Source organism: Haliotis cracherodii, unplaced genomic scaffold, assembly GCF_022045235.1.
Source record: "Haliotis cracherodii isolate W230 unplaced genomic scaffold, xgHalCrac1.p SCAF_13, whole genome shotgun sequence".
NCBI classification, from domain to species: Eukaryota; Metazoa; Mollusca; class Gastropoda; order Lepetellida; family Haliotidae; genus Haliotis; species Haliotis cracherodii.
Window position 1 is genome coordinate 26,127,826 of NW_027266268.1, and position 23,714 is coordinate 26,151,539.

The 23,714-nt window shown below is 41.7% G+C and overlaps 1 protein-coding gene across 1 annotated transcript in view; it reads right to left on the bottom strand.

Moving 5' to 3' along the window:
• Positions 1-709: 709 nt before the first annotated feature.
• Positions 710-23,714, bottom strand: part of LOC139458554 (cdc42-interacting protein 4 homolog) — a 29,697-nt gene continuing 6,692 nt past the window's right edge. Inside the window, exons 3-15 of the mRNA XM_071239984.1 lie at positions 20,658-20,769; positions 19,269-19,303; positions 18,803-18,950; positions 18,090-18,152; positions 17,233-17,337; positions 16,885-17,013; positions 13,558-13,704; positions 12,979-13,194; positions 4,275-4,387; positions 3,194-3,326; positions 2,197-2,345; positions 1,371-1,456; positions 710-873 (exon numbers count right to left, since the gene is read on the bottom strand). Of these exons, the coding sequence (XP_071096085.1) occupies positions 710-873; positions 1,371-1,456; positions 2,197-2,345; positions 3,194-3,326; positions 4,275-4,387; positions 12,979-13,194; positions 13,558-13,704; positions 16,885-17,013; positions 17,233-17,337; positions 18,090-18,152; positions 18,803-18,950; positions 19,269-19,303; positions 20,658-20,769 (1,600 nt within the window). The remainder of the gene's footprint in view (positions 874-1,370; positions 1,457-2,196; positions 2,346-3,193; positions 3,327-4,274; positions 4,388-12,978; positions 13,195-13,557; positions 13,705-16,884; positions 17,014-17,232; positions 17,338-18,089; positions 18,153-18,802; positions 18,951-19,268; positions 19,304-20,657; positions 20,770-23,714) is intronic.

Consider the following 23,714-nt stretch of genomic DNA (forward strand, 5'->3'; position numbering starts at 1 on the left):
ACCGCGTGAAGTAATGACACCATCAACCCTACCCTACATAGATCTGACTGACCTAGTTACTAGATGAAGCAGATGGACACTGGACAGCAATGGCGTGACACAGCATCATGGACCGTGGACTGTAGTGGGAGAGGCTGAAGCTGCTTCAGGCAGATACTGCCCAGTGGAAGGTATCATCAGTCATCTCCGGTACCCACAAGGTCACAAGGTGAATCCTACTAGCTTACGAACTGATGCAACCCTGTCCCGTACAAGGTCATAAGATGCATCTATGTAGCTTGATAATTGATGCAATCACAAGGTGAATGTTACGTAGCTGTGTAACCGATGACAACGCAAGCTAGGGCTTCTCCATCACCTGATGGGCCTGCGCAGGCATCTGACTGATTGCAAGCATGGAGCTGTGGACTGACCACCTGAAAGATGACCTAGGTTACCTTGTCACCTGATGATAGTACTTTCACACATTCCAAGTCGGCTCTCAGTCTGTTAAAACAGGACGGTGCATTTTCTAGCATGGCTTGATGAAGGAACTATGGAGACGGTCTGTTCCAAACACTAGTGGGATTTGCCCGCTGCAGACACCTCAATGTTCTCCTGGTTATGAAACACGACACTCAATCAGCAGCTTGCATCCTGGAGATCTCGTTTTAACAACCGACAGTGACATCTTTCAGGTCTGTGAACTAGAGTAATGCTATATGGTGTGCTAGACTTGATCCTGATCGTACAGGTGGACCTCTATGTAGGATGTTGGCACGAAGCCCTCGGAGGTATCGTCCCGCTTGACCCGCGTCCACCCGTCGCCCTGGTCAGCCTCTATGATGTTGAACTCTTCATTCTCCAGCATGGAGATCGACCCTTCGCTGCTTCCTGAAAACCACAGCAACAGGGTGAGTTTATTTGGGAGAGGTAATGTAAAGTGAAATGGGGGTAATGTCATGTTAAAGACTATTGCACTTATATAGCGACGTGCATGCGTGTGCGTGTCTTCCTGTATTAGTCCGAACTATTGCCGGTCTTATAGTGCTAGCCCACTGAGAAACCATGCTGCAGTTCAACATGGACACTCCACTCAGACACAGTATACTGACTCCGAGCCAACCAGTCCTTGTCTTGTCCCCAAACTACTGAGTGTCAGGCAGGATAAAAACAACTACCTTCTTTTAACGTCTATTGGCATGACGTCTCCAGGCAGATGCTGTTTCAACAAGACCATGGAGGCGGTCTTATTTAGGAGGACTGTGTTTTCTGCTGTCTAATGACACATGGTCAACACGTGTACATAAAGATAAATCAGCATCAAGCTACTTTGGAACGGATGTTGTGATGAAAGTTGGCATGGGCTTTGCTACAGTTGTAGAACTCACCATCAAAAGGATATAATGCCCGACAGGTTCCGATGATAGGAAACGTTTCAAACTCATCCTCCCCCTCCTCATCTCCATCAATAGGCCTGAAACAGAAGGTCAGTATGAGACGTTAGCAGTGAGTGGGAGGCAGTTTCATATTACGATACAGTGAAGTTTCCACACAGAAACATAAATATCAGAGGTACATATCATATGTAAGGTTCAGCTAGATGTTTGTTTTCTATGGATGTGAAATGAACATTGCAAATATTCAGAGTAACATTTGCATCAACATCAAAACAATTGTTATTGTTGATAATTCTTGGAATACTACCTCTATTACATCACTGCCATAATATTGTATTCAGGCTGCGACCACACTAAAACTAAACAATCAGATTTTCATCAGAAGTCCTCCTCAATGTCAACTATACATCATTAGTCGTATCCCTAATAGCACTCTGGACGACCTCTTCCATGTGCAGAGGCAGGTCATTTCGGGTCTAAATGACTTCATTTCCTTTCTAGATGTCATTTCCGGTCTCTCAAAGGTCATAAAGGTGTCATCTATGACGTCACTTCCGGTATTGGTTCCGGTCGTGACGTCACTTATTCCACTTGTGATGTCACTTCAAGTCAGGAGGAAAGCCCGAAGTGATTCAGGTCTCAGAAGTTACCACTTTGGTGAAACCCACAAGCTCGGGTGTGCTGCTCACAAATCTAGAAACATTACCAGGGCGAACCAGGATTCAAACCCACGGCAAACTGCGGCACCTTAGACGACTGGGCACCCCGTGCCCCCACAACAACCATGATGTGACAGACACTGACAGCATATACTTACGCATACACATTATGCTGCAGGTTTGGTGTTCCTGGCTCGGAGACCTGCTGTTGACTGGCTGGGGTACTGCCATCTGACACACTTGGGGACAGCGACTCGTTAGACGTACTGTGGCGCCGATGTTTACCATCAGCCTCACCTAGATAATTCTGGAACACATAACACAAACACTCATTTCATCACTCAATATGTCCACACTACCTAGTAAGTTGAATGCTGACTTTCGTGGAACCTCGATAGCCTGAAAATAATTCAGGGACAATGTTGAACATGAAACTCATTATTGACGGACACTTGTTTATCCAAACAACTAATTTCAGCAAGCAATTCATCTCTACGAACACAGTAGGTAGATTTACGTAGTCAGTAGTGATGGGTATTGGCCTTTTCTATAGCCATAAATTGCAGTAATGATTCATGTATTGCGATACATACCACAATATATTGCATGCCTTCTTTCACTTGTAATTTGTAACAAAATACTAAAAAAGGTCACATACATCACACTTCCCCTGCAGTTTTTTGACAACTTTGTAGTAGTCCACCATTTTGTTGGATGTTACTCTGACCACAACACAAACGTAATAGACAGATCCTATACAGGAGGCTGGTGGTGAATAATTTTGCTTCTTCGATCACAGGAATCAGATGCTAATTTCATAATTTCAACTGGAGTTGTCACTGATGTACATTTTGCCAACAAGATGAAAATATGCATGATTTTGAAAACCCAATATACACCAGTATTTTCCAAACATATTGTCGGAAGTATAAATACGTAATTCAAATCATGGTATACTGGCAACACCTATAGCAGTCAGACACAGCAAGTAAGGTGTTGGGACAATCCTTAAGAACTCTCCAGTATAATGTTATATGTTTCAGGACCTACTGATTGACGAGAGTGATCTAACTGACGTGTCTGTGTGTCCACCTGCCCCCTGTGTCTGTACTTGGAATCATATTGTTTAAATGGCATCAACGTGTTTTCACTCACCTCAAACTTTTGCAGATCTTGCCGTAGATCATCTATCTTTTGAGCATTTTCTTCTATTTTCTTATCTAAGGTACTTGGATCTCCTAGAGCCGGGTTGTTTGCATAAACATCTTTCATCTTCAACATGCCTTCCCTGTAACAGCAAGCCATGTATACAGTCAAACACCGTTGTGTTGGAGTTGATAGACCTATGTCAATACTGAGGTTCCACACAACCGAAAATGATAAATAAAGAAGGAACATGCAGGGGCAATGCTTTTACTTCGAGACAACAGTAAGTCCCACATAATCTCAAGCTGAATTAGAGCTATCACTGTAACAGCAAGTCCTATATAATCTCAAGTTGAAACAAAGCTATCCCTGTAACAGCAAGTCCTATATAATCTCAAGTTGAAACAAAGCTATCCCTGTAACAGTTTAACTCTACATTACCTCCGTCTGTCCTACCCCCAAGGACTACCACCCTCCCACAGCCCTACAGTTCCTCTCTGCCTGTCCTACCCCCAAGGACTACCACCCTCCCACAGCCCTACAGTTCCTCTCTGCCTGTCCTACCCCCAAGGAATAGACTACCACCCTCCCACAACCCTACATTACCTCTCTGCCTGTCCTACCCCCAAGGACTACCACCCTCCCACAACCCTACAGTTCCTCTCTGCCTGTCTTACCCCCAAGGACTACAACCCTCCCACAACTCTACATTACCTCTGTCTGTCCTACCCCCAAGGACTAGACTACCACCCTCCCACAACCCTACATTACCTCTGTCTGTCCTACCCCCAAGGAATAGACTACCACCCTCCCACAACCCTACATTACCTCTCTGCCTGTCTTACCTCCAAGGACTACCACCCTCCCACAACCCTACAGTTCCTCTCTGCCTGTCCTACCCCCAAGGACTACCACCCTCCCACAACCCTACAGTTCCTCTCTGCCTGTCTTACCCCCAAGGACTACCACAACCCTACAGTTCCTCTCTGCCTGTCTTACCCCCAAGGACTACCACCCTCCCACAAACCTACAGTACCTCTCTGTCTGTGCTACCCCCAAGGAATACCACCCGCCCACAACCCTAGAGTACCTTTCTGCCTGTTCTTTGGCCATTTCCTTCTTGATTGCATCAATCTTCTGCTGCAGCTTCTTCCGACGCTGATTGGGAGGCAGGTCACTGAAGTCTTCCTTTGGGTCATCCACCTGAAGACAATCAAACCAGTCATATCTCACTCTAAACTGGTCAATATCCATGTAAACGCCCACCATCAAGCAGATATGTCACAAGTATCTTTAACAAATTGTTTCTAACAAAACATTTCGTATTTACCACAAAGCATGTCATTCACATAACAATACTCTACATGATCATTAAGCAAAGCGAAATAAGCTGCTAAATTTGCGTTCTTTATCTGTGGGATCATGCCATGTTACACAAAATTACTCAATGTTAATTTCATGGCAGGTCACAATTCATATACAATGATATGGCTGTATGTCACTGAAATGACCGCACATCATCATCACCATCATCATTCCTAAAGGACGACTGTATTAATGACAATGCCACAACGAGGTCAAGGGACCTCATACTAGCATCTACCACTGATAACCCTCAACATGCACGCATGCAATACCAAAGCATACCACAGCATGCAATTTCTACCACTGCTGTTTATAACCACCTAAAACCGTTTTGGTATTCCACTTACTCATTTGTAAGCACGAGACAGCGATTAAGCTGTCTATACTGTTTCATTACAAAATGTTATCAGATGAAATACTTAAATTAATCTTTTTGTTCTGTTTGTTGTTTAAGACCGCACTCAGCAATATTCCAGCTATATGACGGCGATCTGTAAATAATCAAGTCTGGACCAGACAATCCAGTGATTGATATCACAAGCATCAATCCATGCAATTTGGATACGATGACATCAATCAACCGAGTCAGCGAGCCTGACCACCCGATCTCGTTAGTCACCTCTTATGACAAGCATAGTTGCCGTTTAGGGCAAGAATGGGTTGCTGAAGACCTATTCTACCCCGGATCTCCACCGGTCAGTTAAATTAATCAGTAGATCGTAAAGAGCATTTACTGAGCACAGCAAAAATGTAAATAAATATCCCAGGCATTGATTGAATGGTGCCTCAGTCCATCAAATATCAAACCTGGACACTTGCTTAGGAAAAGTAAAGCATATCCTGCAAATGTAACACATTAAATCAACAAAAAATAATTCCAGGCAAAAAAAACCCACTGCGAGCCTAAGGACAATGTAATGTTCTGTTATGGACAACATGCAGAAAACACTGGTGAGAACGCAGGGAATGTTAAGTAGCCTCTTACACCAGTGTGAGGACGGGGTTGAGGAAGTCAACCTGACCCGCCTACTTGTGAAGTCAAGTGTTGATATTGTGCAGCAACACTCCGATGACCACATGGCTTGATTTACAGCTTCTGGCACAATAACAATACTCACTAACTCTAATTGCACCTTGTAAACAAAGTCGTACCAAATAGTTGTCACATACTGTTCTCGCTTAGAATTCATAGCCTGAACTTCATGTAATACAAATTGATTTCGTTATTTGTCAAGTAAACTGTAGTCTTCCATATTACAGAGCACCATGTTATCAAGACATTAATCCATCCTCGTGGACAGTTGACATTAATGTATAGTTGCATGTTAAGTCAAATTAACATTTACACAAGAATATTTGTCAACTGTGGTTTGTATTCTGACTTTATGACTGCCCCGTGGCCTAGTGGACAGAGCGTCCGCCTGGAGAATGGAAAGTCAATGGTTGCGTCCTTGGCCATGTCATACCAAAAATGGTACTTGTTGTTGCCTTGCCTGGTTCTCTGCATCAAGGGGATAAAACAAGGACTAGTCAGCTCAGTCTGTACACTGTGTCTGAGTGGAGTATCCATGTTATACTGTGGCATGGTATCTCAGTGGGCGGGCACTATAAAACCAGTTTTAATCTGGACTAGTAGTACAAGCAGCCATACACACTCATGCATGTACGTTGATATAAGTAAAACAATCTTGAACACGACGCTAAACCCCATTTCACCTCACATCAAACTTTAGAGTTTAATGAAGCATTTGCACATTTCAGAGTGAGTGAGAGAGTGAATGTTGTTTTTCGCTGAAGTATTTCAGCTATATGGCAACATCCAGTAACTGAATTTCACAGGAAAACCAGTGGTTGACAGTATGAGCAACTATCCACGCCAGCTAGAGCCATAGTATCAGAAAGATCCCAGGTTTAGAAGTGCTTAAGACAAACATCAGATACTTGGAATCCCCACCGACATGTCAGAGGGTATCATTGGGTATCAATGGGTATCAATGGAGATCCACTTCAACATCACTCCGTGGACATGTCATTTGTTTGCTTGCTGTCAAACCCCACACTCAGCAATATTCCACCTCATAGAGTCTGGACCAGAAAATCCAGTCATGACATCATGAGCATCCATCTACACAAATGGGACACATCAACCAAGACAACAAGCCTGACCATCTGAACCTGATAGTGGCCTCTTGCGGCGAGCATGGGTTGCTGAAGACCAATTTTAACCCGGATCTTGACAGGGTTGAATTCTGAATCAAATCGCAGCCACAAGAAATAACTTTACATGGTGTCGTACATTTGGGCACCTCCAGGGCACAGCCATGTTGTATTAGTAACAGTGTCATGTTAGAACAACACTGATGGAAATTAGAGTTCCCGGCCACCAACATCCAAAGGTCAAGGTCATCATGGTAGTTAAGTACAACAGAAATCATTTGGTTAATAACTCACAAAACAGTGTTGGAGATGGAACTAAATGGGACGGTTTGTTTGCTTTTCTTCCTTGTTTCTAAAAAAAGTATAGTTGCATCTATCTTTTTCAAAAGTTAGGGGAGATAATTATATAAAACATGGTGCTCAGGCTGGTTGCTTGTGACAATGGACGTATCATCTAAAGAGATGAAGATTTAGACACGGTCACACTACGTAGCAAATTTGAGTTAACTTTCTCGAATATTTCTCTCCATAGATAGATATCCATATTTCTGTACCAACACTGCTTTGATGGAACAATTTCCTGTTATATACAATAGATAGACATGCATCTTTCTTGATGACATCACAGAGTCGCTACATGTTCTCTAAGACAGTTACCATGGTTACATACTGAAGGAAGTACATCTAGGACTACAAGTTGTAAACTTGTAACCTGGGCATGCCCTCTGTGAAACTTTCCCAATCATTATGCTGTGCTGTTTGTTAAAGTGCTCTTTGACAATGATTAAGAAAATTTCCCAGACCATCCCACGTTTTATATCCCCATCTGGTGTTGTACAAGGGAGAAATATGTTCTTAAACAATAGCCCACAAGTGAAAATCAGATGCTGAAGCTGTTTTTTCAACCTATATCAGATTTGTTCCTCTCTGAAAATCCTGTTTTCAAACAAGATACAGCATCACAAGTCTACATAACTCACCTGTCCGGATTAATTTTGATTGTATTCCATGCACTTTAAACAGTTGCAACATAAATGTATTTCCTTGGGACTCTTCTGCAAAGATGCCCCATGCCAAACATTGTTGTTTGCGTATTTGATAGCACTACATGTTTGATAAACATCGGATCTTGACAACTATGTGAAAAGAAACTGTCATCTATCTTCACTGATAAAAGAAATTTGTTGGAGGTGCAATCTTCTGTTTGAGAACATGTTTCAAATATTTCTGGATGACAGATTCAACAGTCCTGACTGTTTGCTCAGAAGCCAGAGTGTGATGAATTATTTCCCCTTGTATATATACACCAGACAGGGTGGTAGATTCACAGTATATACCACAGATCCAGAAGTCTATGGCTAACCCAGTTGGAATCATATTACTTGTCATTCTGCTGCCATTTTTCAAAGCAAATGTCATCATGCTATACACATTCAGAGGAAATACAATTTGTTCCTTCCTGAGTAAAAGGATGCAAACACAATTCTTACTTCACAGAGCTCTCAAAAAAAATGAATTCTTGTATTCGTTAAACAGGAAAAAGCCCATTGTGCAATTTCCGACATTTGCTTTGTAAAACAGGCAACAGAAAACATTGTGGAGCAGATTTGCCACACAGTGACAACTAACAGGCTGTAGTTATGACATTTCATTAACTAGTTTAACACTGTGTATACAACTGACTACACTAATCCTAGACATGACCAAATAAACTGTCACAGTGTGTTGCATCTGCTAACTCTAGGAACTGAGTAAGATGCAGGCTCAGTAGATCATCATATCAAACCATATCTGCCCAGGCCAGGATTGACAGCTCCATAATGAATACCAATAATGCTAGCAATATAATGGAGTCAAGAAAGAGACGTCCTTTTGTACATGGGATTCAAGGGTCTATTTAAAGGGAATTTGGGACGCAAATAAAATCTATTTGGTACGTATATTCAACATTTAACAAAATATAACGTACATAATAATTCCCTTTACCGGTATGTATTCTATTTTTAAAATATTTTTCTCAGTCATTCAATTTCAAATCATACCCTTTCATGAGCTAGGAATGAGTTTGAAAGTTTTTCGTCTGCGATCTGGATTCTGCCTTCGTAGAGTGAATATTAAGAATTGTGTTAAGTAGTCTTTCGGATTCAGGGGTGAACAAATGAGACCGACTGAAAAATGAGAGGGGATTTGGGATTCAGGGGAGGAGGGGATGTTTTCTGAAATGCCATATTCTGATATGATCATCTACTCAGCCTGTTCTGACACCTGGGTCTGGATGCTACAAGATATCATAGACACGGCATACCTGGATCTAACCTTCATATACACTGGGTACATGTGTGACACATAGCATACATATGTGACACATTGCATACATCTGTGACAAGTTGCATACATCTGTGATGTGATTGCAATATATTCCATACTTTAAGCTATGTTAGTATTAAATATATGCAAAATGTTACTGGGATATAAAAAATAATAATTTCGAAATGGTGTAAAAGTTGTTTGTTACAGGGCACAGGGATTACGTTTTAGAAATTGGTTTAAAAAAAGATGTGGGTTGCTAAGAAAGTGGACACTGTCCTATCAGAACGAACAGTTATCACACTTAAACATGACAGGTTGTCATGGTGACATCTTAACTTTATCAGAAGTGATGTTTTTGTGAATTTGGATGATACTTATGAAACTTTGGATAGCTATTTTTCAACTTGAAATCTAAATTATAACTTTTTAAAGACAAGAAATTCAGAATTTAAAGGGAACGTATTTCCTGCATTCCAACATAGGAACACCTAGTTTCTGAGAGCAAACATAGGAGTACTGTGTAGAGTGATTGTCTGTGGCTGTAATGCATGGTCTGTCTATGACATAGTGCAGTAGATCCAGTGAGAGAGACTGACGGACGACGGACAGTGACACAGACATACGAGGTGGGCGACATATTTACCGTGGTAGAGATTGTGGGTAACTGCGATAACAGCTAGAAACAAAATAAATACACACATAGCCTTCAGTTCCAAAGTATCTAGCTTGGATGAGCATCTCTAGCGCTCTATGCTTATATGGATTCAACTCTCTCTGTATGAAGCTACCCAAACTAAAACCAACCACTCTTCATATCAGACCGAAGTTGCAATTCATAGAAACATGTACGCACATTGTACCAAGTTGGGATACATTATCGTTAAAGAAGATGGATTAATTTTGAATTTTTTCACCAAGTCAAATAATAATTAACGCATCGAGATACTTTCTGGGTGTTGATGAAATCATCCAACTTGATTCCAAGTAGGCCTGGAAAACGTGCTGAAGAAGGTGAGGTTTCTAATAAAACTGTGCCCACCATCACCTCAGTTCGTCATAGTTCCAAACAAATGAGGAATGTAAAATTCTATAGTAATAAATCTTTGTCCTGGAAAAAAGCAATGTAAACAGTGACGCACAAAAGAACAAAATTAACAAAACAATACCTGGAAGCAATCTGACCATGCACCTTGACAAAGATACCCAGCATTATGCCATGATCAGCAGCTACCTCTAGTGTTCCATGGACTTATTGACTTCATAAAAGGGCTCCATTTCAGAACTTTAATTGTTGACTTATTACCTGTGGTTTACCATATCGCTGTAGTAACCCTATCTCAGTGCTGCCCCCTTAAAACAATTTAGATTTGGACTTGTTGCTACACGGAGCTGCTGACTGTGCCAGTGTTTTCCTAATAGATTCCCGATCCAAATGTGCATCGTACTTTATAGGCTTCAGCAAAGTGCCAGCGTCATCATCTAACGACAAATGCAACATGATTTACTTCATGAGACACTCGTCTTCACATACAAGTACTTATATTGTAGATGGAGCAACAATATATTTACTTATCGAGTTGGAAATCGGACTGGTAAAGATTTTTTATCTGCAATAGCTGTCAACGATGACAGCCATAAATCTGTACCTTTTCGAGGATCCATACCCGGTAAGTACATGGAAAGCTGCATGATGGAAAATAGATGTACACATATTTGAAGGCAAATCTATTAGGAAGCAAATTGTCTTGTGGTCTTCATGGGGTTATGATTCATGTACATACGGCAGGGTTGTTAGTGCGGATGTTCCAAATCGGGAATCTATTAGGTAAACATGATGGGACAGCCCGTAGCTGTGCATAGCGACATGTCAATATCAAGGCAGCACAGAGATACACTTACCTCAGCTATCTTTCCATATAGCTTTTAAAAACACATTCATAAAATTAAAGTAATGTGACATTATTCGGATGCTACAAAACTACATGGAACACAAGGTGTCCTCCCCATCTGGCCGACGCTGTCAAACTGCTTGCAGCACAACTACTCACACACCTACTCATGCCATGCTGAAAACATAGGACTGGGTACTAGACAGGAAACTCAGGGGAAACTATAATGCAGGATGGAAAACAGGACTGCATTCTTTACATACCAATAATCCAATGATCTTTAACATGAGGAAAAACAAATAATAACGGCTGGCTAGAAAATAAAACTTTGGTACAAAATTCTCCCGAGAAATTCTGTTGGTTGTTAACACTCACACAAATACATTGAAGAGAAACCTACAAACAAATTGAGTCAACAGTCAGACACCAAGCACTCAAATCGAAAAGAATATATCCTGACGAAAAATTGGAAGCGTCATAACATTAATACGTCTCTTGAGTTAAATCAGTTGTCAGGAAAGATGTATGCAATTCATGAAAATGAACTACGGTGAAAGGTCTGCTACATGAGACATGAGAATACATGTGAATACATGTGAATTGATGTGATGAACATTATGTGCCCTTGAAGAATGAAGCCGACGATGAGGCAAGATGAAACATGTCTGACAACTGATCTAACACAGGAGCATCACTGACATCCAACATCTAGTCTAACTGCCATCAAACAGACCTGAGATTTCTGCAGCAACAGTTAATAAAAATGTTCAGTCAATGTTTAAGAAGACAAATCCTCTTTAGAAAACAAACTTGGAAATTCCACATATTTATAATTACAAATTGGGAATAATGGTAAAAACAACTGAGCACAACATATCTGTAGGAATGACTCCATTACGCCCCAAATGTTTAAATAAAAACCTTTTAAAAAATTTTTAAAAAAATCTGCAAAAGTAACACCTAGAATAGACCGTACAATGAAGTGCATGATAAATATTCACTTTACACATGATACAGTAGGTCAGATGACCATATGCAAGAGGTTGTGAAATACATCCGAGTGCATACCACACAGTCTCTACAGTGAAAGCTGTATTATAATCTAGCCTATCTGCCAATGCAACAAACACTCTAGCTTGGGTTAGTGGCATATGGCTGCCTACACATAGTTAAGAACATTAGGAATAAAGAAGATTTGCTATAGTATGGATAAACATCTTGTCTTTTTTTTAAAGTAAGACAAACGTTGAGTCGTTGTAAACAGAACGAATTCCCTCCCTGGTAAATCACATCTACTGACAATAACACCTCGCCCTACAATAGTCAAAAACACATCTTACAATCTAGCAGTACTACCAACACAGAGTAAGGGAACAATAAAGTGGGCGAAATATTTTGGCGTTCTTAAAGTTCCTCATAGTGTACCACCTGCTAACATTTTGTGAGTTCACACACACAGCTTGAGACTGAATACTTACTGATCAATTACATCTGTGAAATAAAAGGGGGCTGGCAACGGTAGGATAGTGTATTATGTGGGTCTTTTGGTCAAAGGTTCAAACACAGGATTTGAAACAGATATGTAGGATGCCCTATTCACTTCAAAAGTTTCTTTAAGTCTAGATGAGCCAACATGAAATAAAGCTTGGAAAACACCAGCAAAATCAGTAGACATGTGAGATGAGATGTCACAGTCATTACATTTAAAAGAATCTCTGAGTCTAGTTTACCTAAAGGATTACAATAAAATGTGGACTAACATCTAGTCTCTGAAATGAAAATATTTTACAGATAAATTATCATCTTAATAAAATACAACAAAAAGGAGCCCAGGGACTTCATTTTGAGAAACTGCAGTAATCTAGACTTGCCAAATGTTACAGACCAGCATGGGCTGTACGGGATCAATTTGTTTTCAGGTCTGTATGACAGACAAAGCAAAATGCATCGTTCCCTTATGTTCGGTTGGTAGTACATGTGCTTCCTAAAAGAACAGTGCACACTCCTGTTAATATGCTAATTCAAAATGACAAATATGTTAGTAGAGAGACCAACAATCTGAACATGACCTACCTTTGATGACTGAAATAAACCAAATATTCCCCCTCGTTTCCGACTCTTGCCAGAAACAGTGGATGTCTTATAGGTATTTTTCATGTCTGAAGGCGCTGATTTGGGTGTGGAGTGGTTCGAGTTTTCGGTGGCCTGCATGTTGCTCAGATCTTCGAATGGAATGTCACTGGGGACCTGAAACCCTGACTTGTGCCTCTCGATAACCATCTTTGAATCCTGAAAACATAAGATGAGGTCCGATGAAATGGAGTAAACGCCACGTCCAAAAGTATAGCACTTAAATAGTGACGTACAAGTGTGTGTGAGTGTGAGTGTGTGTGTGTGTGTGTGTGTGTGTGTGTGTGTGTGTGTGTGTGATTGTCTGGTCTGGACTCAATTATTTACAGACCGCCGCCATACACTGGAGTATTGCTGAGTGCGGGGTTAAACAACAAACAAACAAACAAACAAACAAACAAACAAACAAACAAAGACTCTAACTCTGTCATCTACTTCCTGGTAAGCATAAACATATTCTTCTCTACTAGCAATATTCAACACTACATTCAGACATTGTGCATGGTTGTATTGAAGTCTCACTTCTTTTGCATTTATGGCTGCTGCAGCCTTCTGCATGCCGTCGATGCAGGTGTTGATGATGGGGATGACATTCCTGTCAGCCTCTGCACTCTGACCTATAGCTGACTGGAGGCGGTTGATTCGCTTCTCGTCCATATCTTGTAAACCCTGAAACACACACAAATAAGCTTGTACTTGTAAAAAGATGAAAGGGTAATATGACATAAAAAGTTGATTAAGATTTTTGATTTGATCTGTTTGTTGTTTAACGCCGCACTCAGCAATATTCCAGCTATATGACGGCGGTCTGTAAATAATCGAGTCTGGACCAGACAATCCAGTGATTGATATCATGAGCATCGATCCCCACAACTGAGATATGATGACATGCATCAACTAAGTCAGTGAGCCTGACCACCCGATCCTGTTAGTCGCCTCTTACGACAAGCATAGTCGCCTTTTACGGCAAGCATGGGTTGCTGAAGTCCGACAGATTTGTTCTTGGGCTGATATTTTATTTAAGTAATTATTAATTAAGTATTTTTAAAGTAATGTGATAAACATGACATAACTTTCATTTTTATGTACAGTAGGATTAGACCTTTCAAATGGCGTATGACATATAGTCGCAAACATGTTTTACAAGCTGATACTTTCCTTGATAAATGAGTGAGTGAGTGAGTGAGTTGGGTTTAACACCGCTTTTAACAGTATTCCAGTTATATCATGGCGTGTCAGCTTAATGTGGGAGGAAAGCCCAAAGTGATGCAGGTATCAGGCGTTTACCACTTTGGTGAAACCCACAAGCATGGGTATGGTGCTGCCAAACCTAGAAACATAATTGGGGCAAACCGGGATTCGAACCCACAAACATAGGTTTCTAGCGAGTCCAAGGGACGCAACTCTGCACAGTGAATTGCGGTGCCTGAGACGACTGGGCCACAAGTGCCCTCCCTTGATAAATGAAGGCTTCATCTATCACTACTTAATCTCTGGGAACTCGGTGTGATAGCAGTAAAAGCTTCTGTTGGACTGGTTGTGTTTTGTAATTGATATTGCAGGTGTATGTCTCCCTGCTTCAACAAAAATGTTTGGGTCGAATAGGACTGGAACAAGTCCAAATTTACTACCCGGGTACCCACCCCTCTATTACCCGGGTACCCACCCCTCTACTACCCGGGTACCCACCCCTCTACTACCCGGGTACCCACCCCTCTATTACCCGGGTACCCACCACTCTACTACCCGGGTACCCACCCCTCTACTACCCGGGTACCCACCCCTCTATTACCCGGGTACCCACCCCTCTATAACCCGGGTACCCACCCCTCTACTACCCGGGTACCCACCCCTCTACTACACGGGTACCCACCCCTCTATTACCCGGGTACCCACTGTGGGTCTCAAGAGACAGGTACAAAATGTCCAATTGGCAAAACGTATTTAGATACATGTATCAAACAATCTGGTCATGTATACACTAAAGTTGACTTAAGTTATATCTTTATTCAACAATTGTCCGAAAGAATGGGTGCATAGTCAGAAAGAAATGCAAACATAAGTAACTTGTAGCGTAACCATAGAGTTTTAGATAATTTTTGTCTTTAAACAATACATCACGTGACTAACCACAAGTCTGGGTTGTCCTGTGGGTACCCGGGTCCAACTCGTTACCCCCTCGACCCGGGTACCCGAGTTACCATTTTTAAATGTGCTGGCCCTTAAACATTTTCAACATCATTCGTAAAGGAATATTCTTTCATAGACTTTTCAAACAGAGAGTCATCCAGCTGTACATAGTTGATAAGGAGATCACTCAATTCACTATATTTCATACGTTGTACTCATGGTCAAAGGGACGATGTAGTTTACCGGGTGCAGGCTGATCTCTACCATCTCGCTCAATTACTGCGCTATAGTGTGACCGCTGTCTCGCAATACTACTCCAGTGACTCTCGCTTCACGATCCTTCAACACCCCTTTTCGGTCTTAGGGAAACTTACACGTCTTTACGATCCAACATCCTCTTTAAGATCCAACACCCCTTTTCGGTCTTAGGGAAACTTACACGTCTTTACGATCCAACACCCCTTTTCGGTTTTAGGGAAACTAACACATTTTTACGATCCAACATATCTTTTCGGTCCTTAGGGTTAGCTTGCTTAGGGCAAGGGTAGGCCATAAATTCTTACCTTTTCAAGAGTTAATCTGATTGGTCGGTCGTGTTGACATTAACAATAGCGGGTGTAGTTTCAAGAAAAGATTAATGGGACATCACACGCATGCGCAAGTCATTGTTTACTTAATTGCCCATGTGTGTTAAGGGGATGCTAATGACCCGTTAATCGAGCACTGATTACATGTGATAGCGCTCGTGGACCAGTGGTAGAGCGTCAGCCAAACAACGCACCAATTAGCCAAGTCGGTGAGTCGGCGAAGCACGTTCTAGCCCCCACAGCGCTTATTGGATCTGAAAAAGTGCGCCCGGTAAAGGGCACTACTCCCGAAACCTCTCCCACACTCCATATACATAAACTTCCCTTGACAAGAAAAGGTCATGGTCATTGCGAAAGCACAGAAACATGCTGCTAGTGTTTTAACTGAAATTAACTAAAGGTATTTTGCATAACATCTTGTATGGTATAATTATTATGGTATCATGAACTTGCTGTTAGGCATAAGTCATATAATTGGCAAATGCAATGTTTGAGGCGTGTCTTCTAAGACCTGTTCACGTTTTGAAAGTGCACTTGGTTTTGTATTCAGAAATGATAACGTAGACCCATACTGTCAGATCATTTTCTTCAAACATGCTGTCTGTTGTCCCAATCTCACCTGTCGTAAGTTCCTAAGATGGGTCTGACCCTGTCATAATTTTGGTAATAAACTTACGATAACATAGCACTAAGACAGCTTCAAGAAACGTAGCACTAAGACAGCTTCAAGAAACATAGCACTAAGACAGCTTCAAGAAACGTAGCACTAAGACAGCTTCAAGAAACGTAGCACTAAGACAGCTTCAAGAATGGGCTTAGATAAGATCTTTTTCACAATGAGACATTTATGACAATCTTAGTAACAGGACTGTGAACAGGCTGCCAGGTGAGCTACAAAAGGTCCTTGCTCAAACAAATTGCATACAGTAAACTACATTTATAACCAAGACGTTTATAACCAACTGACGGATATAACGAACAGTTAGTTTTTTTGTCCTGTCCATAAGCTGTATATGCTGCATATATGCTTATAACAAACTATGGTTATAACAAACTCAAATAAGTGGTCCCTTTGAGTTGGTTATGACTGTAGTTCACGGTATGTTGTGAATGATGAAGCCGGATGTACTACCTGAAATACTTGTGGCATGCCGGTGGAATAATACTCTCTCTGATGAGCATTGGTCTGCTGGAGCTGGGCAGCGTACTCGTTTTTGCAATCCTCACATTGAGAAGCCTTCGTATTCATCACAATTCGATGCTGCAAAGTTAAGAAATAAAACATGGGAAATTTTCACAACTTTCAGCTGATAACAGTATAAACATAACACTTTTACCTACGTTCCAGGACTAAAAGTGCTTTACTCATTGTATCACTTGAGGAACAAACCTGGAGCCTCCCTGTGACAGGAAAATGGTTCCCCCACTACACTAGCTCCAGCTCTTCTCACACAAGACTGACACACAGTGTGATAATTACCTTTTCCACTTCAGCTCGGGACAGATTGATGTCTGCATCAGCCTTCCTGTAATTGTCTAGAGCCTTTTCACTGTCTTTGAAAGCCCTTTCGTACTGTCGTTTTGACTGAAAGGTGTAGAAATAATGTCAACACCATGTAAAGTTATTCTTATACCTCAGAAACAGTACACAACATACCTTTAACTCAGAGATATTGCATCAATCTACATTTCTTCACTTGAGAATATACAATCAATACAAAAATGACCATGTCATATTTATTTTTACTACAGTTTGAAAGCATTAATTTCTTTCAAGAAATGTAATTACTCTGATCAGTTGTTTAAAACAAATTCCTCTGCACAATTTTTGTTTGTTTGTTTGTTGTTTAACGCCACACACAGCAATATTCCAGCTAAATGACCAGACAATCCAGTGATTGAAATCATGAATATCGATCCATGCAATTGGGATACAATGACATGCATCAACCAAGTCAGAGAGCTTGACCACCCGATCCCTTACGTCGCCCCTTCCGATAACCATAGTCGCCTCTTACGGCATGCATGGGTTGCTGAAGACGGGATCTTCACGGGTCTCCTCTGCACAAACATCACTTCAAGTAGTGTAGTGTCTACCGCTGAACTGTGATAGCTGACACACAGTTTTGAGAGTTACCTCTCTTTGTTCAAGAACACGGAAGCAGGCAACCACATGGCATATGTAATTGAGACAAACACCTAAGAAAATAGAGCTTGCATAGCCTTGTACTTATTCTACAAGTTGGTATCTAACAGTACTCCCAATTGTCTCCCCTTGCTCAGGTGTCCCAACCTGTTGGTAACTCCCCACAGAGAAGTCACGGCCATGCATCTCACCTTATCTAACTGTTGGTATGACTGTTTAAGTGAATCTTGAATCCTTGTTCCTTCATGTAAATGCTGAAATGATAAACACACATCCATGAACACCCCACAGGAGCTAAGACATGAAAATGTGGCAGATTTTAATCATTATCACACACGCTTTATGGGGATTGTGTCCTGTTCGTAAATGTGTGGCCATTTCTATATTAAGTGTGTACATATCCTATAGTTTGGTTGATCCCTGTAGGTTGGGAAGTAGGCCTGTAAGGGATGGATCTCTCCACCATTTGGAAATCTATAACTAAGATCTATATGACACCTCTTTATATGTATCAATTATAAACAATAGGGTTTCTATGAGTTTTGTAAAAGCATGAAAACAATAGTCCATTTTTAAACATATTTTAATGTGTGCATCTGTCAATAAAACAACTTAAAAAGGATTTGGGGGGTAAATTAACCAATGATCAACAAGACATTCTAAGTGTTCTTAATTTGCATTGCATCCAGCTTCATTTTAAAATACAAAATTTGGTGTGTTATGATTAAGACTGGTTTTACGCCACACTTAGCAATATTCCAGCGATATCATGGTGGTGGAAACCAGAAACCCACATCACACCCATCTAGGGAATCAAACCTGTGCTTGCGACATGACGAGCCAATGCTTAACCACTTGGCTACCCCATGCCCCTACTAAGACTGAGTCTGAAACAAGCAATCACCCTTTTCCTCTCCTGTCTGAGCTCCCCGATGAGCGCCTGCAGGTCTTTAAAGACGGTGCCCTGCAGGTTCTCAGCCACCATCTCATGCTGGCCCGCGATGTCATGCAGCTCCTTCACCATGTCCACAAACGCCCGCGACCACGTAAACCTGAAACACAAACCCACGGATTAGTTACAATAGCCACCAGCTGTTTACTTATGTAATGTTTGTTGTAAAGTAGGACCATTTTGGTCTTCACTGTAAAGTTTTCCCCAAAACCAGCATCACATGGCTGCAGTATTCCTTCCATGTAAAATAAGACCTGTTTTCCCCCAAACCAGCATGCCATGGCTGAAGTATTCCTTCCACGTAAAATAAGACCTGTTTTCCCCAAACCAGCATCACATGGCTAAACGGATTTTCTTCAGACCCGACAAGAGCTGTTGAGATAAAAGACTACAGGATGGAAAGAGCTGGAGTCCCTACCTGACTGTCAGGTATATAGAGGGGATGTCATCCACCTGGGAGGGAGGGAGGGGGTAATACACAGCCCCACCCACACCTCCGGACAGTTGCCAGGAAACACAACTTTACACAGGTAGGTGGGGTGGATCACGCAGAGTTGCCATAGATGAAGCCAGGTAGGAACGAGATAAACACACTGGGGCAGCTATAGATACTGGTTACACCTTCACAGGTGAGATGTCAGTATAGAAGGACTGTCTGTGTAATTCCTTTGGGTCAAAGCCATTCCAGGATGAATAAAGATCCTATTGATGATTAGATGCAAGATGGAATGTTACTTAGTCACTGTCATAGCAGTGTTAGAAATTGGCCTTGACTAACTGCCCAATAGTTAAGGTATCATAAGGACTAGTACAAACTTGCCCTTTTTAAGGGTTTTGCTAGATGTAATCATTGTAATGACTAGTGGATGAAAACTGTTAGTTTCTACCGCTGCATAGGGTCAAGTCATAGGGTAATAGACAAGTCCGTGACCATGTCTGTATTATTACGAACTTTGGTATGAACAATCAACCAGTGTTTAATTGTCCTCACATACTTAACACATTTATTGCTAAGCAGGAGCAGTGACTGAGTCAGTAAGTGAAAGTTGTTGCATGGTACAGATAGCAATACTACACCTCTACCAGTCTGTAATAAACTGAAGGTTAGACAAACCAGAGGTTGATAGCATGAGCACCAATCCATGCCACTGGGGCATACTGACACTCAGCCAGGCCATCTTTCATGACAAGGAGGGCATGGAATTAGGTCTTAAACCTGTTTCTTTGAGATCACTCACAGTGCATGTTTAACTGGATTATACAAGTCTCCTGCCCATCTTCATCTGTAGCAGCCATTGTGATCACCCAATCTCCAAATTAGTCCTTTTTGTCAGTTCTTTAACACCGCGCTCAGCAATATTCCAGCTATATGACAGCGGTCTGTATATAACTGAGTCTGAACCAGACAATCCAGTGATTGAAATCATGAGCATCAATCCACCCGATCTTTATAGGTGCCTCTTACGACAAGCATAGTCGCCTTTTACGGCAAGCATGCCAAATTAGTTCATACAACACAGGGTACTGAGGGCCAAAGCTCAAACCTTCACTGCGCCACTGTTACAAAGCATTGTATGTTCCTGTAATGTTCTGTCAATCATGTATTTTCTTTGTGTCGCACACACTTAGTCTGATTACACCATCACAATCTATCAAAACCAAAACCTAAAGCCCGTGTGTTTTATTTCATATGAAAACAATCAACAAAGAGGACGAAAGAAGCCAGCATTGCCTAATCACCAGCCTACTACACAAGATAAACAGGATTAAATTGCTTTTTATGATTACGCCGGTGTGGAGACTGTACTGGATGCCAGGCCAGGTTCACCAGCTGTTTCTTATCATAGCCTGGAGTAATAATGTAGAAGGCACAGAGCTTCGGGTGACTATCTGCCCTGGCAGGGAGGAGGAGGAGGTATCTTCAACACAAAAACCTGTGTCAGCAGTTTCTGGTTGACTGCAGCTAGACATAATATGGGTGTTACGTGGCTTGTCTTCAAGGTTGTTTAAGCATATCAGGCCAGTTGAAGGCTTTTCAGAGCTTCTTGGTGAGAATGAGTGAGGTGGGTTCTACACTACTTTTAGCAATATTCCAGCCATATCACAGGAGGGTACACCAGCAATAGGCTTCACATACTGAACATGCATGTGGGGAACCCAGTCTTGGCCTTTCAAGATGGACCACCTCCGAGGTCTTGTGGTAGAAACTACGCCCGGAGAGCAGAAAGACTGGGGTTCAATCCCAGCCGCGTCATACCAAAAGAAGTTAAAAGATGGTACTTGTTGTTACCCTGCCTGGTGCTTGGCATTAAGGGGCTAAAACAAGGACTAGTTGGCTTGGAGTCAGTATACTGCGTCTGAGTGGAGTATTCATGTTAAAACTACAGCATGGTATCTCAGTGGGCTAGCACTATAAAATCTGCATTAGTCCTGACTAGTACAAGTGTACGTGCACGCTCGCACACAGCGATATAAGTGCAATCATCTTGGACTCTACGTTAAACCCCATTTCACCCCACCTTTCAGGATGACAAATGAACACTCTAACCACTAGGCTACCCCACCAGCCCTAGTATGGTAAGAGGCAGGATACAAACTGTGGGAAGGCTTGTCTGTAAACAAGGAAATAAAGTGGTGTGGCCTTATGTTGACTGCATGTTGAAAGGGACCAATAGATAAGTAGGTCAACAGGGGTTAATAAGAATATTCATCATCAACTGTTCTTATTGTCCTCCATTTTCAACTTTTAAAGTACACACCAACATTGTAACATAATGAGGCAAGGTACGTGCTAATCCGCAGCACACATGGCTGTCACCAGTAAGCTGATTGTGGTCACTCCATGAGGTCAAATTCTCAGCCAGATAATCAGGACCTCAGGGAGTCGCCTCTTTCTTTATATCATTGTACTTTACATGGGCCAGATGACCATGTGACCTCGGGGAAACGCCCCTTTTTTATACCATTGTACTCACATGGGAAAGCCGAACTATACAATAGGTGTAAAATGTTTATTCTGATTACCAGCAGGATGCAGTTTACCTGCATACCTTATCTGTTTGGAAATCTACCTCAGCAATTGTACAATAAATACGGTTATTCTGTATATTAGCTGCATTTTCACTACAACCCATGTTGTTTATTTTCAAACACAATTGTGACTACAATGTCAACAATACTGTGGATAGATATCTATCTGTTTTTAACATGACACAGATTATGAATCATATTTGATTTATAACCTTCACATACCACTAACACAACCACCTTTCTTGGCTGACCACTTGCTTGTCGTGTGCCACGCCCCCTTTTCACTATTATGGTCACAATTACAGCTGACCAATGGGGATCCAAGTGTCACACCCCCTTTCACCATTATGGTCACAATTACACCTGACCACTGGTGATTTAAGTGCCACGCCCCCTTCTCACCATTACGGTCACAATTACAAGAGACCACTGGTGATCCAAGTGCCACACCCCCTTTTCACCATTATGGTCACAATTACAGCTGACCACTGGTGATCCAAGTGCCACACCCCCTTTTCACCATTATGGTCACAATTACAGCTGACCACTTGGGATCCAAGTGCCACGCCCCCTTTTCACCATTATGGTCACAATTACAGCTGACCACTGGTGATCCAAGTGCCACACCCCCTTCTCACCATTATGGTCACAATTACAGCTGACCACTGGTCATCTAAGTGCCACGACCCCTTTACATGACTTTTTGCATGGGTGCCTCCTTATCTGAGCTGCCATTCCTGTGACTGCATTCTATATGGTAATGAACAGAATAAACTTGCTCTGTGATCACCTGTGTGATGGAGAGATTGTGGTTATCCTACAGAGATCAGCAGTGGGCCATGCAATACTGACATCTGACACCTAGTGCTGCTAACACACCAGGATGTATATCACAACAGTTCTGTGAACAAGAAAATAAAGTGAAATGGCCTTATGACTGTTGACTGCATGTTGCTAGGGACCGATAGACAAGTAGGTCGACAGGGGTCATGACCAAGTACTGTTTCTCATTTTCTTCCATCTTCAACTTTTAAAGTACACACCAACATTGTAACAGGTAAGCCAATTGTGGTCACTCCATGAGGTCAAATTCTCAGCCACATAACCATGTGATCTTGGGGACACGCTCCTTTCTATAGATCATTGTACTTTGAGTGAGTGAGTGAGTTGGGCGTAACGCCGCTTTTAACAGTATTCCAGTTTTATCACGGCATGTCAGCTTCATGTGGGAGGAAAGCTCCAAGTGATGCAGGTCTTAGACATTTACCACTTCGGTGCTGACAAACCTAGAAACATAACTGGGGCAAACCAGAATTCGAACCCACAATCATAGCTTTCTGGCATGCCCAAGGGATGCAACTCCGTGCAACGAATTGCGGCGCCTTAGACAACTGGGCTAGATGGGCTAGATGACATGCCCCTTTCTTTATTTTATTGTACTTTCAACATGGTCTAGATGACCATGTGACCTTGGGGACAGGCCTCTTTCTATCCTTTTTTTTTTCCCTTTACATTTTTATTTGATGTAGGTCATTCCAACAATTACATGAAAAGCATATGACATGTTGACCAGAAGTTGTAAAGTTTATCGATATTGTCTGTCATAGCAGATTCATATTTTGTTACATGATAGTATCCTGACTGTTTAAGTATTACCGGATTCACATACTGCCATACATCTGACACCCGCTGTACCCAATACACCGAGCTGTACATCAGAACAATTCCTGTATCTGCATCAGTCAACAAGACTTCCATATCAACACCAGGTGTTAATGGCCAATCTTAAAGTTGATTAATGCATTTAAATAATCCATAAAGTAAACATCAATAC